Source organism: Lutra lutra, chromosome X (genome assembly GCF_902655055.1).
Source record: "Lutra lutra chromosome X, mLutLut1.2, whole genome shotgun sequence".
Taxonomy (NCBI): Eukaryota; Metazoa; Chordata; class Mammalia; order Carnivora; family Mustelidae; genus Lutra; species Lutra lutra.
This window is the reverse complement of record NC_062296.1, coordinates 20729759-20748399: the sequence shown is the minus strand read 5'-3', so window position 1 is coordinate 20748399 and position 18641 is coordinate 20729759. Positions and strand designations below refer to the sequence as shown.

Below are 18641 nucleotides of genomic sequence, written 5' to 3'. Positions count from 1 at the left end.
ACCGTCACCACCGCCACCACCGCTACTACTGCCCTAATTTGGGCTCTATCATCTCTCGCCTAGATTATTACAATGTCTTCAAAATGGTCTACCTCTAGTCTGGTCCATCCTCCTCAGAAGCAAAAGAAGGATTACTTAAAATTCAGTCTGTTTTATAACCATGTTTAAAATGCAAGAGACCCTCAGTGCCCATGAAGTAAAGGTCAAGCTCTTCTATACAAGAGAGCTCTCCACAGTCAGGCCCCAGCATAACTTCTCAGTTTCATCTTTTGCCATTCTTTAGCTTATACTTTCTGCTCTGTCAGTAGCTAGCTGCTTGTTTCTCTACACCAAAGGTGCTTTTTCATACCCCCATATCTTTGCTTATGCTGTTTTCGACTTGAGTTCGCTTCACTTACCACTGGTGAATTCTTCGTCATTCCATACAATTTTCCATCCTATAAGACCTCATCCTCCAGGAAGCCTTCCCTGAAATCACCTCTATACCGGGCTTGTTTCCCAGTAATTCCCACAATACACTGTGCCCATCTTTTTTACTCCATATCTATGTGTTATGATTATCTGTTCGTTTTTGCTTAAATACTGTTAGGCCCTAGAGGGCAGGGCCTGTGTGTTATTCACACACAGAGCATACTTAATACCTAACGTCTCATTACCAGCTTATCCATAAACCTATATCTACCTCATCTGCCTATGTCTCCTTATAGAAGAAGCAGGCTTATGCCTAGCAAAGGTCAATTCCTCTACTTGTGCTCTGGATCCCATCTACTCTGGACTTTACTCCTTCTGATAACCCTTCCCTCTCCACCGGAACGCCGCCATTAGTTTACAAATACACTCTAGCACCTCCCATTAACAAAAATGAAACATACCACAGCAAAACAAAACCCACCTTGGACCCCACAAATGCCCTCCAGTAACTGCCCCCATTACTCAGGCATTCACTTTTGTAAAGTCTAACGATATTTCCCGTGCTGACATAATGCCTAAATTATTTTACTACCCTGAATAATATACCGCTGTCAATCTCTTGTCATCAATAATCCCAAAGAAATGTTAGTGTGGAAAATAGGAAGACAAAGGAAGGGCAGAGGAGCAAATCTGGAGAAGGAACAGGTTCAGGGTCAATGACCCCAGTGGTTTGACTTCCCTGGGAAAGTTTAGTTGACATGCTACTCTAGGCTTTGAGATTAGTGCTTCCCCCAGGAAGAAAAAAATAAGCAGTGAAGACAGGCAAGAGCAAATCTAAAATGACTCGATTTTTCTTTAATGAACTACAATGGCAGGACAGACATAAATGGTAGTGGGAATACAAGCCTCCATTCTTGTGGCCCACATGGAGTTTGACAAGGGAAACGGCTTACTAGCTCACCTTCTTCCCAGTGAGGACAGCCACACCACCATTCTCAATATGAGGCAGGTCCTGAGCAGAGACATAGAAAGAAGGTGGCTGGAAATATATGCTGTACAGAGAAGAGGGAGAAAATACCATAAACACCTGGAACTGCCATCAACTTCTCCCATAGCTTTAGTAAAGTTGTTTCAATCATGAAAACTTTTAGGAACATTTTGCAGAGTAAGTTTCCAAGCCCACTAAATCTTGGTCATGACTTATTTACACAGAGGTATTTTAGGCTAGTGGTTCTCACCTGGGGACAATCTGGCAATGTCTAGAGACACTTCTGACTGTAACAGCTTAAGGGGAGGGAGTCTTCTGGTATCTAGTGGGTAGAGACCAAGGATGCTATCTATGAAACATCCTACAATGCACAGAGCAGCCCCCACAACAAAGAATTATCCAGCCCTAAATGCCGACAGCACCAAGGTTGAGAAACCCTGCTCTGGATTTAGGTTCAAAATTAGAACAAGAAAGGGCACCTGGGTGGCTCAGCTGGTTGAGTGTCTGACTACTGTTTTCGGCTCAGGTCATGATCTCAGAATCATGAGATCAAGCCTTGTGTCAGGCTCTGTGCTCAGCACAGAGTCTGCTTGAGATTCTCTCTCTCACCTGCCCCTCTGTCCACTGCACACTCTCTTTTTCTTAAATAAATCTGAAAGAAAATAACAAACCCCCACCCCAAATTAGAAAAGAACACCACCCAGGGAGCTGGTATTCACACATCCACCTAAATGAGTTGTTCGGAATGGTGCTGGTGAAAGGATAGCTAGGTCTAGCTCCTGAGAGGACTTTGCCTCAAAGAGCACACATTAGTTGTGAGATACTAATTAAGGGATGGCTAACATAATTGACAGTACGCATCCTGCTTGAGAATAGAACATGATAATGGGGGTGAGGAAGGTGGGTAGATCTGTAAAACTTAGTCCGGTATCAAAGGGATCACTAGTAAGAAAAAAACTGGAACCCAAAAACATGGTACTGGAGTCAAGAGATTCATGGAGTCCTATAGAGGGAGAAGGTTTCTGGACCCATCTTTCCAAGTCTTTCAGGCAAACATTTTAATAAAGAGGCTCTTCCCAATGGTGTTATCGCTCTACTACCACAATTCTGCATGCCTGCTAGAGTGTCAAGGAAAATGCCAGAGAACAGTATCTTGTTTTTTGCTTTTACTGGAGACGCCTCGGCAAATGTAACGTAAGGAAGTGACAACACAGCCAAGCCGATCTTCATGGCAGAAGTCTAACAGAAAGGTCCTGGAAATAGGCACATTAGACCTGCAGAGGCCAACCTTACAGCTGCACTTGTCGGCAGATCGGGTAACAGGATCCAGGACGCCTGCACGGGAGCCTGCTGCCTCTATGCTGTGCCGAGTGTGCACCACAGTGGACTCTGGTGTGCAGCCAAGGCAGCTCTCCTATGCGCCACACATGGTCTGTGCAGACTCCTGACCAATGCCCTGTGCTTTGTTCAAGGTGCCGGTCAGGCCCATTTTACAGAAGCGAACGCACCTTCTCTCTTTTCCATTCCACTGTCTGAATCGCAGCGTCTTTGTGACATTCGGATCGTCTGAAAACCATAGTTCTTTTGAAAGAGGAGGTCGCATGTACGGCAGCTCAGGATCTTCAGACACAATCAGGACCTTGGGATAGAAAATAATGATACTCATCACAGCGGAATCATTTAAGAGGCGGATGTGAAAGCGCTGCCCCTGGCTAAGTGCTAGCAGACTACCCTCCATGTCAAGCAGAAGAGTGTGTGCCTTACCCTGGCCCCAGGATCCCGGGCCCGGATGGATCTGGCTGCAGCAAAAGCAGCGGTGCCTCCCCCGATAAGCAGGAATGGAACGTGACTTGGTACCCTGACTTGAGGAACTGGTTCTCCTTCTGGAGCTGTAAGCAACACACCAGACAGGATGAATTTTCTGAAAATCGCAGATGACTCCTTGCCACTATTTAGTTTATTTATTTATTTAGTCATCTCTACACCCAACATGGGGCTTCAACTCCTGACCCCAAGATCAAGAGTCGCAGGCTCCTCCAACTGAGCCAGTCAGCCAGGCGCCTCTCCTGGCCACTATTAAGAAAAAAAAAAAAAATCACCTTGCACTTGTTTCAATCCTACACATAGAGGTAGCAAACACTGTACCTACATTAATCTTGACAAACTTCACAGCAGCCTGATGGGACAAGAAAAGCAAGTATCTTTTTCATTTCGTAAGTGAAAAATACCCCCCAAAGAGGTGAATGATTTGGCCAACATCATTCATCCATTATGTCTGTCAGAACTACAACCTAGCTTAAATGTCTAGCTATTTCTAAAATACATCAGAAAGCATGTATCAGAAAGCTTCCCCTCTTCCCATTAACTTTCTAATGACCAATAGGAAAATATCAACTTCAGTTTCACCTTTTGTTAGCAGTAAAGGGGGGGGGAACCCAACAGGTCAATTGGGGATTATTACACAATGTTTAAGAAACAGGACGTGTTTTGAAGAAAGCAACATAAATCACCCGTGCAGAGTTGTGGGGCTTATTAAGGGATTAAAACATTCCTCTCTGAAAAATCAAGCCAGTTATGGGGATAGAAGTGACGGCCAGTGCTATATGCTTTAGGAAAACAAATTTATCTTTAACAACTTGAAAACTCCAAAGACTCTAAAGGGGAAAAAAACAGACCAAAAGAATTTTCTCATTGAAAAAAAAAAAGGGCCTTTATGTCTTTTCCAATAACTTTCCTCACCAATCTTGTCTTCTGAGTTTAAAACTTGCCTTTTAAGAGTCTAATATAAAAAAAAAACAACCAATCACAATCATCATTAGGGACTATTCTCAAACTCAAATTCCAGTCAAATACCTTAACAAATTGCTCCCAGGTCTGGGGTAATTCCAGTTTCTGGAAACGTACAATCTCAGAGTGTTGTCACGTCTGTAAGACATCTGTAAAGCACAGCTCCCAAACTGTTTTTAACTTGCCCTTCATATATTGAGTCTCAAATAGTACTCACCAGGTGATGTGGCCCTTTTCTGTTTCTCTTCTGGTGTCAGCCCTAACCCTGACATTCTTTCATCATATCTTTTTTGATCATCTTTTATAGTCCTGTAGGCCTGCAGATCCAAACATGGAGAAAATGTCATCATAAATCTAGCTTATACCATAAGTAGTATCATTATTTTTTAATTAAATGAGAAGCTTTTGTCTAGATGAAGTTTAAGTTCTATGTTAAAATTATTTTCTCAAGAAAAAAAAAATAGTGGGTATGTACACACTTGGCCTAGAAAGAACATAGGCATGCAGAAGAAAAGGTTCCAGCTTCAAATTTCCTTAGGAGCTATGTAAAGAATTTTCCTTATATTTAAGTCTGAAGGTACAGCTAAAGAAAAAAAGAAAATCAACAAATGTATATTCATGAATACCTGAATGACTTTCCTCCCCTCTTAAACAGTCTTTACCATCTTTTTTTAATCTTTGTTTTTATTTTATTTTTTTTTTAAAGATTTTATTTATTTATTTGACAGAGATCACAAGTAGGCAGAGAAGCAGGCAGAGAGAGAGAGAGAGGGAAGCAGGCTTCCTGCTGAGCAGAGAGCCCGATGCGGGACTCGATCCCAGGACCCTGAGATCATGACCTGAGCCGAAGGCAGCGGCTTAACCCACTGAGCCACCCAGGCGCCCCTAATCTTTGTTTTTAAAAAAATTATTTTATACTAGAAGGATAAAGGGATAAACTTTATTATTTTTAATGGTTTTACTTATTTATTTTTAAGAGAGAGAGAGATAGCATGAGCAGGGTTGGGGGAGTGGCAGAGGGGGAGGGAGAAGCAGACTCCCTGCTGAGCAGGGAGCCCAATGTGGGACTCAGTTCCAGAACCCTGAGACCATGACCTGCACTGGAGTCAAAGACTTGACCGACTGAGCCATCCAGGAGCCCCAGGGTTAAAATTTTGTAAAAGGGGTTTTGGACTATGGTGGATACTAGCTGTGAAACCAAGTTATACAGTTCTGGGACATTATATGTTCTTGGTAGACGTCTCAAGTTTTGCTGGCTACTCTGCTAATGCCCTGAAACATGACACCTGTTTTCCTAGTCTTACAGAGTAACTCCTCTTTCCCTCAATGGTCTATCTTGCTTTTGACACTTAGATATTTGCCAAGAGTCAAACACCTTGCTTAATCACCTATTTCAAATCTGTATCTTCCCTAGCTGTTCAACTTGAAGAAGGGTCTATTAGCATTATGACTATTTTTATTTAACCTACAGTGTTTGAGTTTATTGGAGATTTTAAAAAGAGCAGGCAAGAATGACTTGTTTTAATTACTTCTGCTCTTTTGTACCCCAAAGGCTCAACAAGATGAAAATTTAAATAACTGATGTTAACTGAAATCACAGGTCATTAACTAATTGGAGGAGAAAGTAAGGACATCAGAAGTGTCACAAAACATGTCTGAAGAATATTTTTTTAAAGATTTCACTTATTATTTATTTGACAGAGAGGGAGCAAACACAAACAGGGGGAGAGGCAGAGGGAGAGGGAGAAGCAGGCTCCCCATGGAGCAGGGACCCTGATGTGGGGCTCAATCCCAGGACCCTGGGATCATGACCTGAGCCAGAGGCAGACACTTACCTGACTGAGCCACCTAGGCACCCCTGAAGAATATTTCTATGAGCCCTTTACAGAGCAGCACATTAAGCAGTGGGCTGTAATGAGGAAACTGGACCCTAAGATGAGGACTTAACAGTTTTCAGCCTAGAAATATCTAACATATGGTATGAATGGGTTAGAAAATTAAGTACAGTATATTGAAAGTGAATGGCTATTCCGTGAATTCACCACTAAATTCATCACATTAATAAACTGAATTCAACTGACATCAATTTCAGGAAAAAAGTTTTTACCTTGCCATCAGAAACTATACACGATTCCAGTATTTACCCACACCTAAAAAAAAATTTCTTTTAAGAAATGGAATTTTAGGGGCGCCTGGGTGGCTCAGTGGGTTAAAGCCTCTGCCTTCGGCTCAGGTCATGATCCCGGGGTTCTGGGATCGAGCCCCACATCGGGCTCTCTGCTCAGCAGGGAGCCTGCTTCCTCCTCTCTCTCTGCCTGCCTCTCTGACTACTTGTGACCTCTCTCTCTGTCAAATAAATAAAAAATATCTTAAAAAAAAAAGAAATGGAATTTTACCTAAAAAGATGGCTTAAGCTAGTCAACATGAGTGAACTGAGAAATAAACTGGGGTCATGTTCAGATGGGAGAGAGATATCAAAAAATCTAGATCCCTAGATTTATCTGGAGATAATCTAGATCTCTATCTCTAGAGAGAGATAAAAAAAGCTAGACCCAAGAGCTTCACATGTGAGTAGAGCAGATGTATATGTATATGTATGTGTATACACACACACACCAAATATCTTGAGGTTTAATGGAGAAAGGACAAAAATGAGGGTTGTTATATATTTATATACATATATGTTTATATATCTAGTTTTTAAGTAAATATTCTGATACAAAAATGTTTATAAACATACTAAATAAAAAGTTACTTTTCCCCCCAAGTGTTACTGTATTCCAAGTTTGCACAGATTTCGAATTAGTGATATGAATACATGTTGGATTAAGAAAAACTACAAATCTGTGAAAAATATCACTGGAGACAACTTTTCTAACAGAGTAATATGGTGGTGTTTATTTCCCTTCAAGAAATCTGAAAGGAAAAAAGTCATTTAATGAGGCAATATGATTTTACCAGTTGAACCACCAGTTGAACAAGTTGGGCAAAGGGCCCCAATACTAAATCTCATTAAATAGTCTAAAGCCTCTGCGTTCAGCTCAGGTCATGATCCCAGCATCGACATCCTGGGATGGAGCCCCGCATTGGGCTCTCTGCTCAGCAGGGAGCCTGTTTCCCCCCACCCCCTGCCTGCCTCTATGCCTATTTGTGATCTTTGTCAAATAAATAAATAATATCTTTAAAAAATAGTCTAAAGGCCACTTAGGTTCTGCTCACTGACAAATAATAGGACTGAGATCATATCTGTCTATAATCCTAGAGAAAGTCACAAGCAAGATGAGGAGGAATGCCCACATCCACGCCAATCAGGAGTTCCTATTTGCAGCCTAAGCCAAAGAAGTGCTGTTCAGATCAGTGCTTTTCAAATTGAGGTTGCAACCCATTAGGGACTGTAAAATCAATTAAGTAAGGCTATAATCAGCATTAAAAAAACACTAATGAGGGGCGCCTGGGTGGCTCAGTGGGTTGGGGCCTCTGCCTTCAGCTCAGGTCATGATCTCAGGGTCCTGGGATGGAGCCCCACATCGGGCTCTCTGCTCAGCAGGGAGCCTGCTTCACCCCCCCCACCTGCCTCTCTGCCTACTTGTGATCTCTACCTGTCAAATAAATAAATAAAATCTTTAAAAAAAAACACGAATAAAACTATCAACGTATATCATACCTACTAAGTGTTATTTTTGAATTTTGAGTTTTATATATTTATAGTTATTTAACGGGTTGCCAGATAAAACATAATTTTCTGTGAACTATGGTAAAAAACATAAAAACCACTCGTTTAAAGTACAGACCACAGGGGCGTATGGGTGGCTCAGTTGGTTAAGGGTCTGCCTTTGGCTCAGGTCATGATCCAGAGTCCTGTGTCCTGCTCCCTGCTCAGTGGGGAGTCTGCTTCTCCCTCTCCCCTCCCCACTGCTTGCATTCTCTCTCCCTCTCTCTCTCAAATAAGTAAATAAAAATCTAGGGGCACCTGGGTGGCTCAGTTACTTAAATGTCTGCCTTTGGCTCAGGTCATGATCCCAGGGTTCTGGGATGGAGTCCCACGCTGGGAGTCTGCTTATCCCTCTCCCTTTGCTTCTTCCCCTGCTTGTGCTCTCTCTCACTCACTCTCTTTCAAATAAACAAATAAAGTCTTTAAAAAAAAGTACAGACCCGGAGCAAACATTTCAGAAAAATTTCCCTTGTTCCTTAGTTCTGCTCTTGTAGTTTGGGAGGGTTGGGGGTGGTGGTAGTGGCAAAGAGCTCCCAACTCAGGAGTCGCTAAAGTAGTATTTGTACTCAAATAAGGACCACTTCCTCATGTGAGAGAGAAAGGTTATGAAGGAACACCACTGTGGACTGAATGTCTGTGTCCCCCTCCAATTCACAGGTCAAAGTCCTAAGTCCCAATGTGATGGTATCTGCAGATGGGGCATTAGGGAGGTGATAAAAGTTAAATAAGTGGAGGGCTTAATCCGATAGGGCTGGTGCCCTTATAAGAATAAGAGACTCCAGGGGCACCTGGGTGGCTCAGTGGGTTAAGCCTCTGCCTTCGGCTCAGGTCATGATCTCGGGGTCCTGGGATCGAGTCCCGCATCGGGCTCTCTGCTCAGCGGGGAGCCTGCTTCCCCCCTCTCCACCTGCCTCTGCCTACTTGTGATCTCTCTCTCTCTGTCAAATAAATTTTAAAAATTAAAAAAAAAAAAAAAGAATAAGAGACTCCAGAGCTCATGCTCTCCCTCTTTCTCTCTTTCCTGTGTGAGGACATAGGAGAAGGTGGTCAAGCCAGGGAGAGAGCTCCTACCAGAACCTGACCATGCTGGCAGCCTGATCTTGGACTTCCAAGTGTCCAGAGTGTGAGAAAATACATTTCTGTTGTTTAAGCCACCCAATCTGTGCTATTTTGTTATGGCAGTCAGAGCAGGCTAACAAATACTAAATAGCTTAAAGCCACATGTCATCAAATCTGAACTCCACAGTTTTAACGGTTCTTGTGAGACTACGACCAATTTCAGAGGATTAAAAACCTAAGCTACCTCAGATCACATTTGAAACAACTTAAAACCCAATATAAAACTTTACAGAATAGTTCAGTAACCGTTGTAGGTAGACAAAAGCTTATCATTTAACCTGAAACCACTATAATCTAGTAGCTTTACTATTACCAGTGTTGGATAAACACAGAGGGCAATGAGGCATTTAAGTGAATGGCTTGAGAGGAACTTGTGCTTTGTAGATCTTTCCAAGGTGGAAGAAAGCAACAGTGTCTTGTGGCCCTGGCATCAAGAGATTTGCCTGGCCAGCTCTGTGAAGGCCATCCAACTCTGGTACAGCAACATAAACCAGAGGTTTAATAGGTTTCAGCTGTTACAAATGTATCAGATGCAAACACTTTATATGTATTTTTGAATGAATGAGGTGGAACTGATGGCAAAAGTCGAGAGCTAGGAGATGGAAGCAGTAAGGCTCGGAGGGTAGTATCTAAATTATGAATGAGAGGCATTTACCAAGGCAGTCTACACGAATGTGTTAGCTTGTACCACTTCAGCCACTAGTTTGACCAAATTAGAGATTACAAAAGGGACACTGCCAAATGAATTTACTTTGAAACAGAGGCTGGGGGTGGGTGGGGGAGAATACTGCATTCTGTGGCTTTTTGGACCTCCTCAGAAGCATTCAATAAAATGCCTTTTCACAATAAAAGCAGGGTTGATTGTTTCTGACAAAACACAAAAATGACATTTTACCTAAAAGGATCCAAAATGGATGGTATTGAGACTATCTTGTTAGGTATGCAGCACTAGAGCACAATATAATTTAGCATCTTAAAAAGAATTATGAACTCGGTAAAAGTTTCAAAGGAAGGGTTAATGATGAGGATTTAAAAATAATCATTAAATGTATGGCTTTACATATATCTGTTAGGACTTCCAACAGTTTCAAAGATGAGGTTTGAGGGCTTCCTAGTGACTGACAATGTCCCTTTAATAAATACTTAGAAAGCACATGCTGTGAATATTTCGTTGTATTCTAATGGATCAAGTTTTCATTAGTGCCATGGTCTCACCCACCCTACCCCGAAATATATGTTAGTGTAAGCATCTTACATAATAAACTCCTGCCCCAGTGACTGTTGCTCCTACAATTAAGAAGTATACTAGGCTGCTGCCATCTTTCACAGAAGCACCTGTAGACGCTAGTGATCTAGAAGGGGATCCTAGATGATGACACTGCACAACTGTAGGTAAAGATAAGGCCAAGAAAGAAACAAAAGGAAATAGAAAAAGCACTAAGTATTAATGAAGAAACATTCAACACAAAGGCAGGGAAGCATTTTTGGTTACCCTGTGCTACAAAAGAAAAAAGTGCTGCTCCAGGACTGCAGGAGGATGTGTACTTCCCCAGAGTCTGTTAGTGGACAGAGCTCACCTGCTTACTCTGGGCTGATTCACAACGGGCAAAAACTGTCTCTTTGTGCATTTGGAGTCAGGTGAGGGAATGACAATCTACGTAACTTCAAGTCGTTTTCACCTCCCTGTTTTACAACCTAGTGACCAAGGAACGAGACAATTTCACCGTCTTACCAATGTGGAAAGAACTAAAATTATAATGGCATCCAACCATTTGCTCTTGGGGAGTGAAACAAACAGCTTCTTTCGATCAAGGGTGTTATTAGGTGTTATCTAAGTTGGTTCACTCAACCTTACATGCTCCAACTTTAGACTGATCTGCTTAGTCACGGTAAACCCTGCTAAGTTAAAAAAAAAAAAAGAGCACCACAGAGTAATTCCTCTGTGACCAACTAAGCTGCTCAGAGTTCATTTAAGGAGATATAACTGTGTTAATATTACATAGCATTTAAAACCGTATTTCTCACCTCACACAGATTCCATTCTAAAATTGGAGATACTAGGCCAACTTCTATAATTTAGCCTTTGGGGGAGATTCTTTGGGTGAGATTCAGGGATGGCTTTTCTTTTAGGAAGACTTAATATTTTGGACTGAAAGCTGTTGTTATTGTTGTTTAATGTCTATCCCAAGCTGAGGAAAAAATAAAATATTTAATGAATGGGGCGAAATCAAATATTGTGCTAAGGAGCTGCAATGAATTCTCACCTATTCACAGGTTAGTATGTCATATCCAAGAGAAAAAGGTAACAATTTTGTGGATTAGTCAAATCTAAGAAAACACAGTGGCTTCCAAGTAATGAGTAAAAAGACAAGTGAAAAGAGCAAAGCTAACCAACAGGAGATTAAATTTCAGTCATTCCCAAATTGGCTCTCACAGGATTATTAGACAGTAGGCACTTTAAAGAAGGCTTTTGGAAATTTTTCCAAAAGGAGAAAGGGGAATTAGTTGCAGAAGTTTTAAAGCAGAGTAGTACTGAGTCTACTAATGGGAGCTGTTTGGCAGCTTCTTTACACAAGCCGCTTTTCTACTTACATATGCACCAGCTCCTATTGTTGATAAGCCCACAATAAGGACTAACACAGAATTATCGATTTTGCCCCCTGATGCACCAGAGCTAGCCATTTGTCTTGTCAGCTGGAGTTCTAGAGGAACATGCCATCGCTGGAACAAGTTGCCTAAGGAACACAATTTATTAAGACACACACACATACAGAAATAAAATAGTTAATACATGTTTATGACTAGAGGGCATTGCATTGTACACGTAAAGACTTACTGCCCACCGGGCTGCATGATGTTCACGTTTAAATGACTAAGAAAAAAAGTAATCAAAACTGTACAAATAACTGCAGATATCAGATTCCACACACTTTAATTGTTGGGAGTTTTTAATAGGAGTATAATTTAATGTATAATATAATTTAATGGGAGGAAATGCACAGCTTCCCAGAAAAGATAATGAAAAACAAATGGGCAGTTTATCAGAACACTTCTCTCTTCACATCCTCACCATAAATGAAGTAATCACAGAGAGATGGCTGAACAGATACAAAAAGTTAACTACAGACCACCTGGGGGCATTATAACCACCATGTAAGGGGTAATTTAAAGAGCTGGCTCAAACCTTGCACAAAATAGTAAAACCCTGCAACACAACCTAACCAGGACACAGTTCAGTCTTTCATGAAAGCTAACATATCCTGGAAGATAGAAATGCTAAAGCACAACATTTAAAAAAAAAATTTAAGTGGATTTATCTTTTCCAAAGAACTAAAGAATTTCTGATGATTAGAACAACTCTCACACATGGAAATGAAGGAAGGTCTCAGTACTACCTTCTCTGCTTATGATACTCCTCATGTTGATTATGACTTAGAGCAGGGGTTTGCAAACTCTTTCTGTAGAGGAGCAGATAGTAAATATTTTCAGCTTTTCAGGCCATATGGTCTCTGCTGATGTGCAAAAGCAGCCACAGACAATTTATAAATGAACGGGCATGGCTGTCTTCTAGTAAAACTTTATGGGCACCAAAATGTGGAGTTTAAATAATTTTCATGTGTCTCAAAAGTTATTTTTATTTTTTTTCACCCACTTAAAAAAAATGTAAAAACCAATCTTAGCTCAAGGGGCTTGCATACAAAAGCACATGGGTTTGGCCTGTGGGCTACAATTTGCCAATCCTGATCTAGGGCAGTGGTTCTAATACTTGAACATGTATGAGAAACCCTCTGGAGTGTTTGTTAGAACACAGATGGCCAGACCCACCCCCAGAGTTTCTGAGTCAGGATATCTAGAATGGGGGCCCAAGAATTTGCATTTTTAACAGGTTCCCAGGTGATGCTTATCCTGCTTTGAGAACCAACGGTCTAGAGGTAGATTCCTGGTCTGACCAGGCATTAAAAGGTAAACAGAATAGGCAACAGAAGTAGCATTTCATATTAGGAATATGGAGCTTTCCCCCTTGCTTTCACAATTTCAGGGCACAGAAGAGTAAAAACAGGTCCAAACCAGGTCTGCAGTCTCTTACCTGAAATCCTTGGGAACATGGATATTCCAGAACTCAGAATTGTTTGGTTTTAAGTATATAGTATATACACCATACAGTAAATAACACCCAGCACAGTAAGAAGCAGCAATCCACAGTCACAAACATTAATGTCTCCATGAAAAATTTCAGAGTGGGATGAACAAAAGATTACAAGGAGCCTTTCTGTCCAGTTTAGGTCAGGTTTCAGTGGCAAATGAGTTATAAAAACCTGATTTTTAGTTCTATTTTCATTTCTGAACTACAGAAAAGAGACTATAAACTTACACCCTTAGAAGTGAAAATGTATTTTTCTTTACTACTTTTATTTCTTACCTGCTTTAGAATCCTTCATCACCACATGAAAACAAATGGTTTATATTTGGAAATAACAAGTCATGAAAATGAAAATGTGCAAGGATGGAGAAGCTTATCTTGATCTGGGCAAGCTTTTGATTTTCAGAAACCCATAAAATGATTAAGCACCAGAAGTAGAGACTGTCAACTTTCAGAGCTTGGTAAATGAAACTGGGTAGAAAAAAATCCCACGTGGTTTAGTTCCATGAATTTAGTTGTGTCCCCCCACCTCTACCCCCAAGTTTATTTACTGAAAATAAGTAGTTCAAAAAATTTCTAGAAGATCCTAAATCCAGATGCAACAACTTTGTTTTAATGTAATACTAGTATGTTTATTCTGGTTTTGCTCGCTTTTCACAGATAAAACTGAGTGTAGATTTGGGAAAGTTCAGCAGTTTCTGCCTTGATTTATCAAAAAAAAAAGACATTTAAAAGTAAATTAATTTTTAAAAAAGTAAATTGGTTAACATTTAAACTACTGCTTGAAAAGAAATGTAATATACTATTATTGTTAAGAAACCAAATTTTTTTGGGTTATGGACATTGGGGAGGGTATGTGATATGGTGAGTGCTGTGAAGTGTGTAAGCCTGGCGATTCATAGACCTGTACCCCTGGGGCAAATAATACATTATATGTTAGTAAAAAATTAATAAAAAAAAGACACTGAATTTTTACATACTTACCAAGTGACTTTAATTTTGTAAGAGGTGGTAAGTGTTATATGGATGTTTATATTCCCTGCCTCCCGCCCCCAGTTTTCTTTTACCCATAAAATTACTCCTACACCTTTCCCCCATTGCTTCAAGATTCTAGAAAACTTTGTATCATGGCTAAACATGTCTTTTCACTTGCTTAGGTGGGAAGCCAACTCACTCCTTGACTTCTCATTACAGCACCAGTCTCTTTTAGATTCTCCTTTAGATTTTCCACAGTCAGACCACACAGAGAGGTGGCACTTTCTTCCTCACACTTGGGATTTAATTTTTTTTAATTTGACACATTTATATTATGATTGCCATTGTAGCAATAATTAGCACCTCTATCACATAATTATCATTTCTTTTTAGTGGCTGGAATAATTAAGATCTAGTCTCTAGGGAAGTCTGACTAGAATACAGTATTGCTGTCTATATTCACTATATTGCTCAAGGATTCAATTCTTGTTATAACTGTATTGAGTGCCTAACACATAGTAGGTGTTTGCTTGATACATATTTGTTGGGCTAATTAAGGAAGGAAGGAAACAGAAATTCCTTCCAATTCTATGATAAGGATTGCACATTTGAAGAATTCTTTGCAAAGAAGTTTAGTCAGGTCTCATTTATTTCAGGTTGCTTAATAATGAATTAGTAACCTCAAACACTAGTGACTAGCATTAGAATAGTACCTAAATTAGCAAGTTCATTTCCGTAGATTTCATAATCTCCTGGGTTTTTTCATACTCCCAGAAAGCCTTTTCCAGAAATACATCCACACAGTTGAGGCTCCTAGGATTCTCAAATAGTTAAGAGGTCCATGTGCTCTTGAGTCTTGTTTTCTGAATGTCGAACTGTTTTTGAGATGGATAAAACACAAGACAGGACAAGCCTACATGACCTGCCCACTGTAACTATGTACCTCTATAAGGAATGTAGCAACTATATCCCTTTATCATCTCCCCAACTTTTCTTTAGCATCACCCTTGCTGTTATTTTATTTATTTTTTTAAAGATTTTATTTATTTATTTGACAGATAGGGATCACAAGTAGGCAGAGAGGCAGGCAGAGAGAGAGAGAGGGAAACAGGCTCCCCGCTGAGCAGACAGCCTGATGCGGGGCTCAATCCCAGGACCCTGAGACCATGACCCGAGCCAGAGGCAGAGGCTTTAACCCACTGAGCCACCCAGGCGCCCCCCTTGCTGTTATTTTAGATGAATCACAGTAGTAATAACTAGAGTGTAGTGTGAACCACTCTGAATAAAGGCACCAGAAGAAAAATGATTTAGATGACAAAAACGCAATCTCACTGTGTTCTACAAAGTTAAGTCCTTCAAAGTACTAGGGTTCAGCTACTAAGAACTTATCATGTGCCAGAGACTATCCAAGGACACAAAAACAGGACCTAATCCTTGGTCTCAGGTAACGTGCAGTATAGGAGGGGACAACGGCTGCCATTATTCTGAGTATCAGAAAATGGGCTTAATACAAATCACTAGAGACTCAAGGTTGCTCAATCTGTTTAAGCCTTAGAACGGTATTTTCTAAACTTGCCTGATCATAAGAATTACAACAAGGGCCTGTTAAAATAAAAATTCCCAGGGCTCTTTCCAGGACATTCTCATTCAGTAGGTTTGGGGTCAGCTCTCTACTTGATTTACTGGGCCAGGTAACTTTTGGAAACATGATCTAGAAAAAAGTTACAATATGCAGCAACTCCCTTAAAATGTTAGGAAATATCTAGAAAATACAACTTATTAACTGGATGCAGAAAAGGCTGACTTGCCACAGATTTTCTTTTGGAAAGCTTTGCCTCAGCAGAAAAAGTGGGGCTTCTAGGCTTTGGAAAAAAAGTGTCATTTGGCAGTTCCCAGGAGTCTGGATCCTTGCCCACGAGGAGTCCAGCTTCCTTTTTAGGGAGGTGAGAAGGATTCTGAGTAGAGAAAAATGTTTAAACATTTGACCCTCAGGTCAGGGGTCAGTGATCAGTTTGATCACATGGGCAGCACAATGTTTGGAAACCAAATAAAATACTACAGAACAGAAAATATCTATTACTTAACCTATCTGCTCCTCAGTGCCCAATGCAGACATAAAGTAGTCACTATCAATCCCCTTCAATCATTTCTGGAAAGAGGCAGAGCATCCAAATAAAGTAAGGAAACAAATAATAACAATTAGGTTTTAAGGCAAAAGGCAGCGTATAATGAAAATGAATCTGACAATGCTTGACAGATGTGGATGAGATCATTTCAAGGTGGGTGTCAAGTTTGCTAACATCCTGACAAAGAATTAGAGATGGGAGCAGAAAAAAGAGGAGGGGAAATGGCATATAAACAAAAAGCGCCTCTCCCCTATCTATGCAAAAACATATGGCAGTTGCTACAATGTGAAAAAGAAATTAGATTATAAGCAATTAGTAATCAAGCTACAAAACAGGGTTAGTTCCCAAAAATGACAGAATCATTTCTTTTTGAATTGTAACCCCATCCCGCCCATTTCTAAAGGCATATGATGTCCAAAGGACAAAGAATAAGTGTATGCAAAGAGATGGATGGGTTATGTCAAGAAGTCAAAATATATTCTACAGCAGACTGTCTTCAAACAAAATCATGCAGTGGAAAAAACCATTTTGAGTCTGTATTTTTCAGTAGTTCTAATATCACCAACCACCTTCAAATATCTAATAAATCAAGATAACTTTAAAAATCCATACTTATTTACATAAGAACTTTTGGTTAGGCTTCAGAGCGCTGGTAAAAGTTGTGAGTTCTAATCAAAATAAGCACACAAAGTCTGAAAGGCTAGCATGGATGAAAATCTTCAGGTTACCTAAGCTTCTGTGTAAATTTCTATACAGCTTACATAGAGCACTATCATTTCAATGCATTTTCAACGCATAAAATCCATACAGATGACACCATAGATGGGGTATTAGTTTAAAAGCTAAGGCAGAGGTTTTTAAGTTCCAAGAACAATTTGTTTTAGGGTATGTCCTCAGATACACAAATTAGGAAACGTTTTCTTGAGGCATAGCAACTGGAAAAACTGTTCAAATGCACATTTGCAAACACTCTAAGGGAGTATTTTCCACATTTTATTTTTTTTTCCACATTTTATTTTTTTAAAGCACCCAGAAGGTGGTTCCACATTGGAAAGGCCTCAAGGATAACTTCTGACATTGCAAATGTGAATGTCCCCAGCTGGTCATTAAAAAATAGATTTTAAAAAACCCAGCACCTCCTACAGGTGGATAATTCATTATCCCCATTAAGTTGTGCAGTTTGAAAATGAGCAAGCCCAAGACATGCTCAAGATTAAGTTCATGGACATCTCATGCACAGTGGGCTAAAGGGGAATTGGACACATTCTTAACCTTCTGAGGTCAAAATTTAGGAAGCATGTAAAGTTGTGGCAAATGGATTAGGGGCCCAGAGACTGGCAAACTATCCTTTGCTCTACCCATTAATTAGGTATGTGACCTTGGGCAAATAATTTCACCTCTCTGTGTCTCCATTTATTATCTATAAAGTGAGTGGGTTGAGCTTCACCGCAAAATCCCTTCTAGCTCTAAAATCTGGTGCAACAACTTCACGGAGAGCAAATACAATGCGTGCTGCAAACTGTTTCGTTGAAGCATTAAAGACCACCAAGAATTACAAGGACCAGACGTTTCTGGTTTAATTCTGGGCCCACTCTCCTGGTGTCTGGCGCACAATCGACTGACTCCTTACTTGAACTGCACTGTTTCTCTTTTACAGGGCATTCAAATCTATGGATCTCATCTGGAGTTTGGGAAGCAGAACAGGTAATATACTCATTTACAGAAGGAACTAAGACATCGGGCTTAAATGCCTTGTTTCAAGTCTCGCAATCGGTAAACGACAAAGTCTACTTGACCTCATTGCTCTAAAGAGACAGACTGGAGGTGGCCGGGAGGTGATATTGGACAATATGAGAAAGCCAACTGTTCTGTTACCCCTGAAGAGCAAACCCTACCAGGAAAAGGCCTCAAGTGGACTACTGGGTTCAAATCCCTTGAAGGTCAGGTCGGCACTGCTTGCGAAACTCATGGTCTGGATCCCGCCAATTCAGAATTCACGCGGCTGTGAGTGGGTTAAGTTTTTCCCGGGAAGGAGGCAGGGGGAAGGACTACGAGGCACAGGGAGCCTACGGAACCCAGGCCCTTGGTCTGCGAGGTTGGGGTTGCCCGGAATGGGTCAGTCACCTGGGAGCCGGTTCCGTTGCCTCGGGCCTCGGACGCACACTGTCCGCACCAAGGGTGCCAGCTTCTGCTTGAGAGCACCTGCTGCCAGGCTTCCACACCGGAACATTTCGGCAACCGGTACTCTGTACCACCTCCTTGCCTTTCTTCTCACGGACCGACCGACGGGTCAAACACCGTGGGCCCCAGCCCGTTCCACCCCCCAGGTCCCCTCACACGCACTCTACGCAGGCTCCTCCTTCCAGCTCCGGGAGGGCATTG

The 18641-nt window shown here is 40.9% G+C and overlaps 1 protein-coding gene across 1 annotated transcript in view; it reads right to left on the bottom strand.

The window, feature by feature from the left end:
• Window positions 1–18620, bottom strand: part of AIFM1 (apoptosis inducing factor mitochondria associated 1) — a 33072-nt gene extending 14452 nt beyond the window's left edge. The window contains exons 1-6 of the mRNA XM_047715926.1: window positions 18384–18620; window positions 11610–11752; window positions 4404–4503; window positions 3164–3288; window positions 2908–3038; window positions 1373–1463 (exon numbers count right to left, since the gene is read on the bottom strand). Of these exons, the coding sequence (XP_047571882.1) occupies window positions 1373–1463; window positions 2908–3038; window positions 3164–3288; window positions 4404–4503; window positions 11610–11752; window positions 18384–18489 (696 nt within the window). The 5' untranslated portion in view covers window positions 18490–18620. The remainder of the gene's footprint in view (window positions 1–1372; window positions 1464–2907; window positions 3039–3163; window positions 3289–4403; window positions 4504–11609; window positions 11753–18383) is intronic.
• Window positions 18621–18641: the final 21 nt, after the last annotated feature.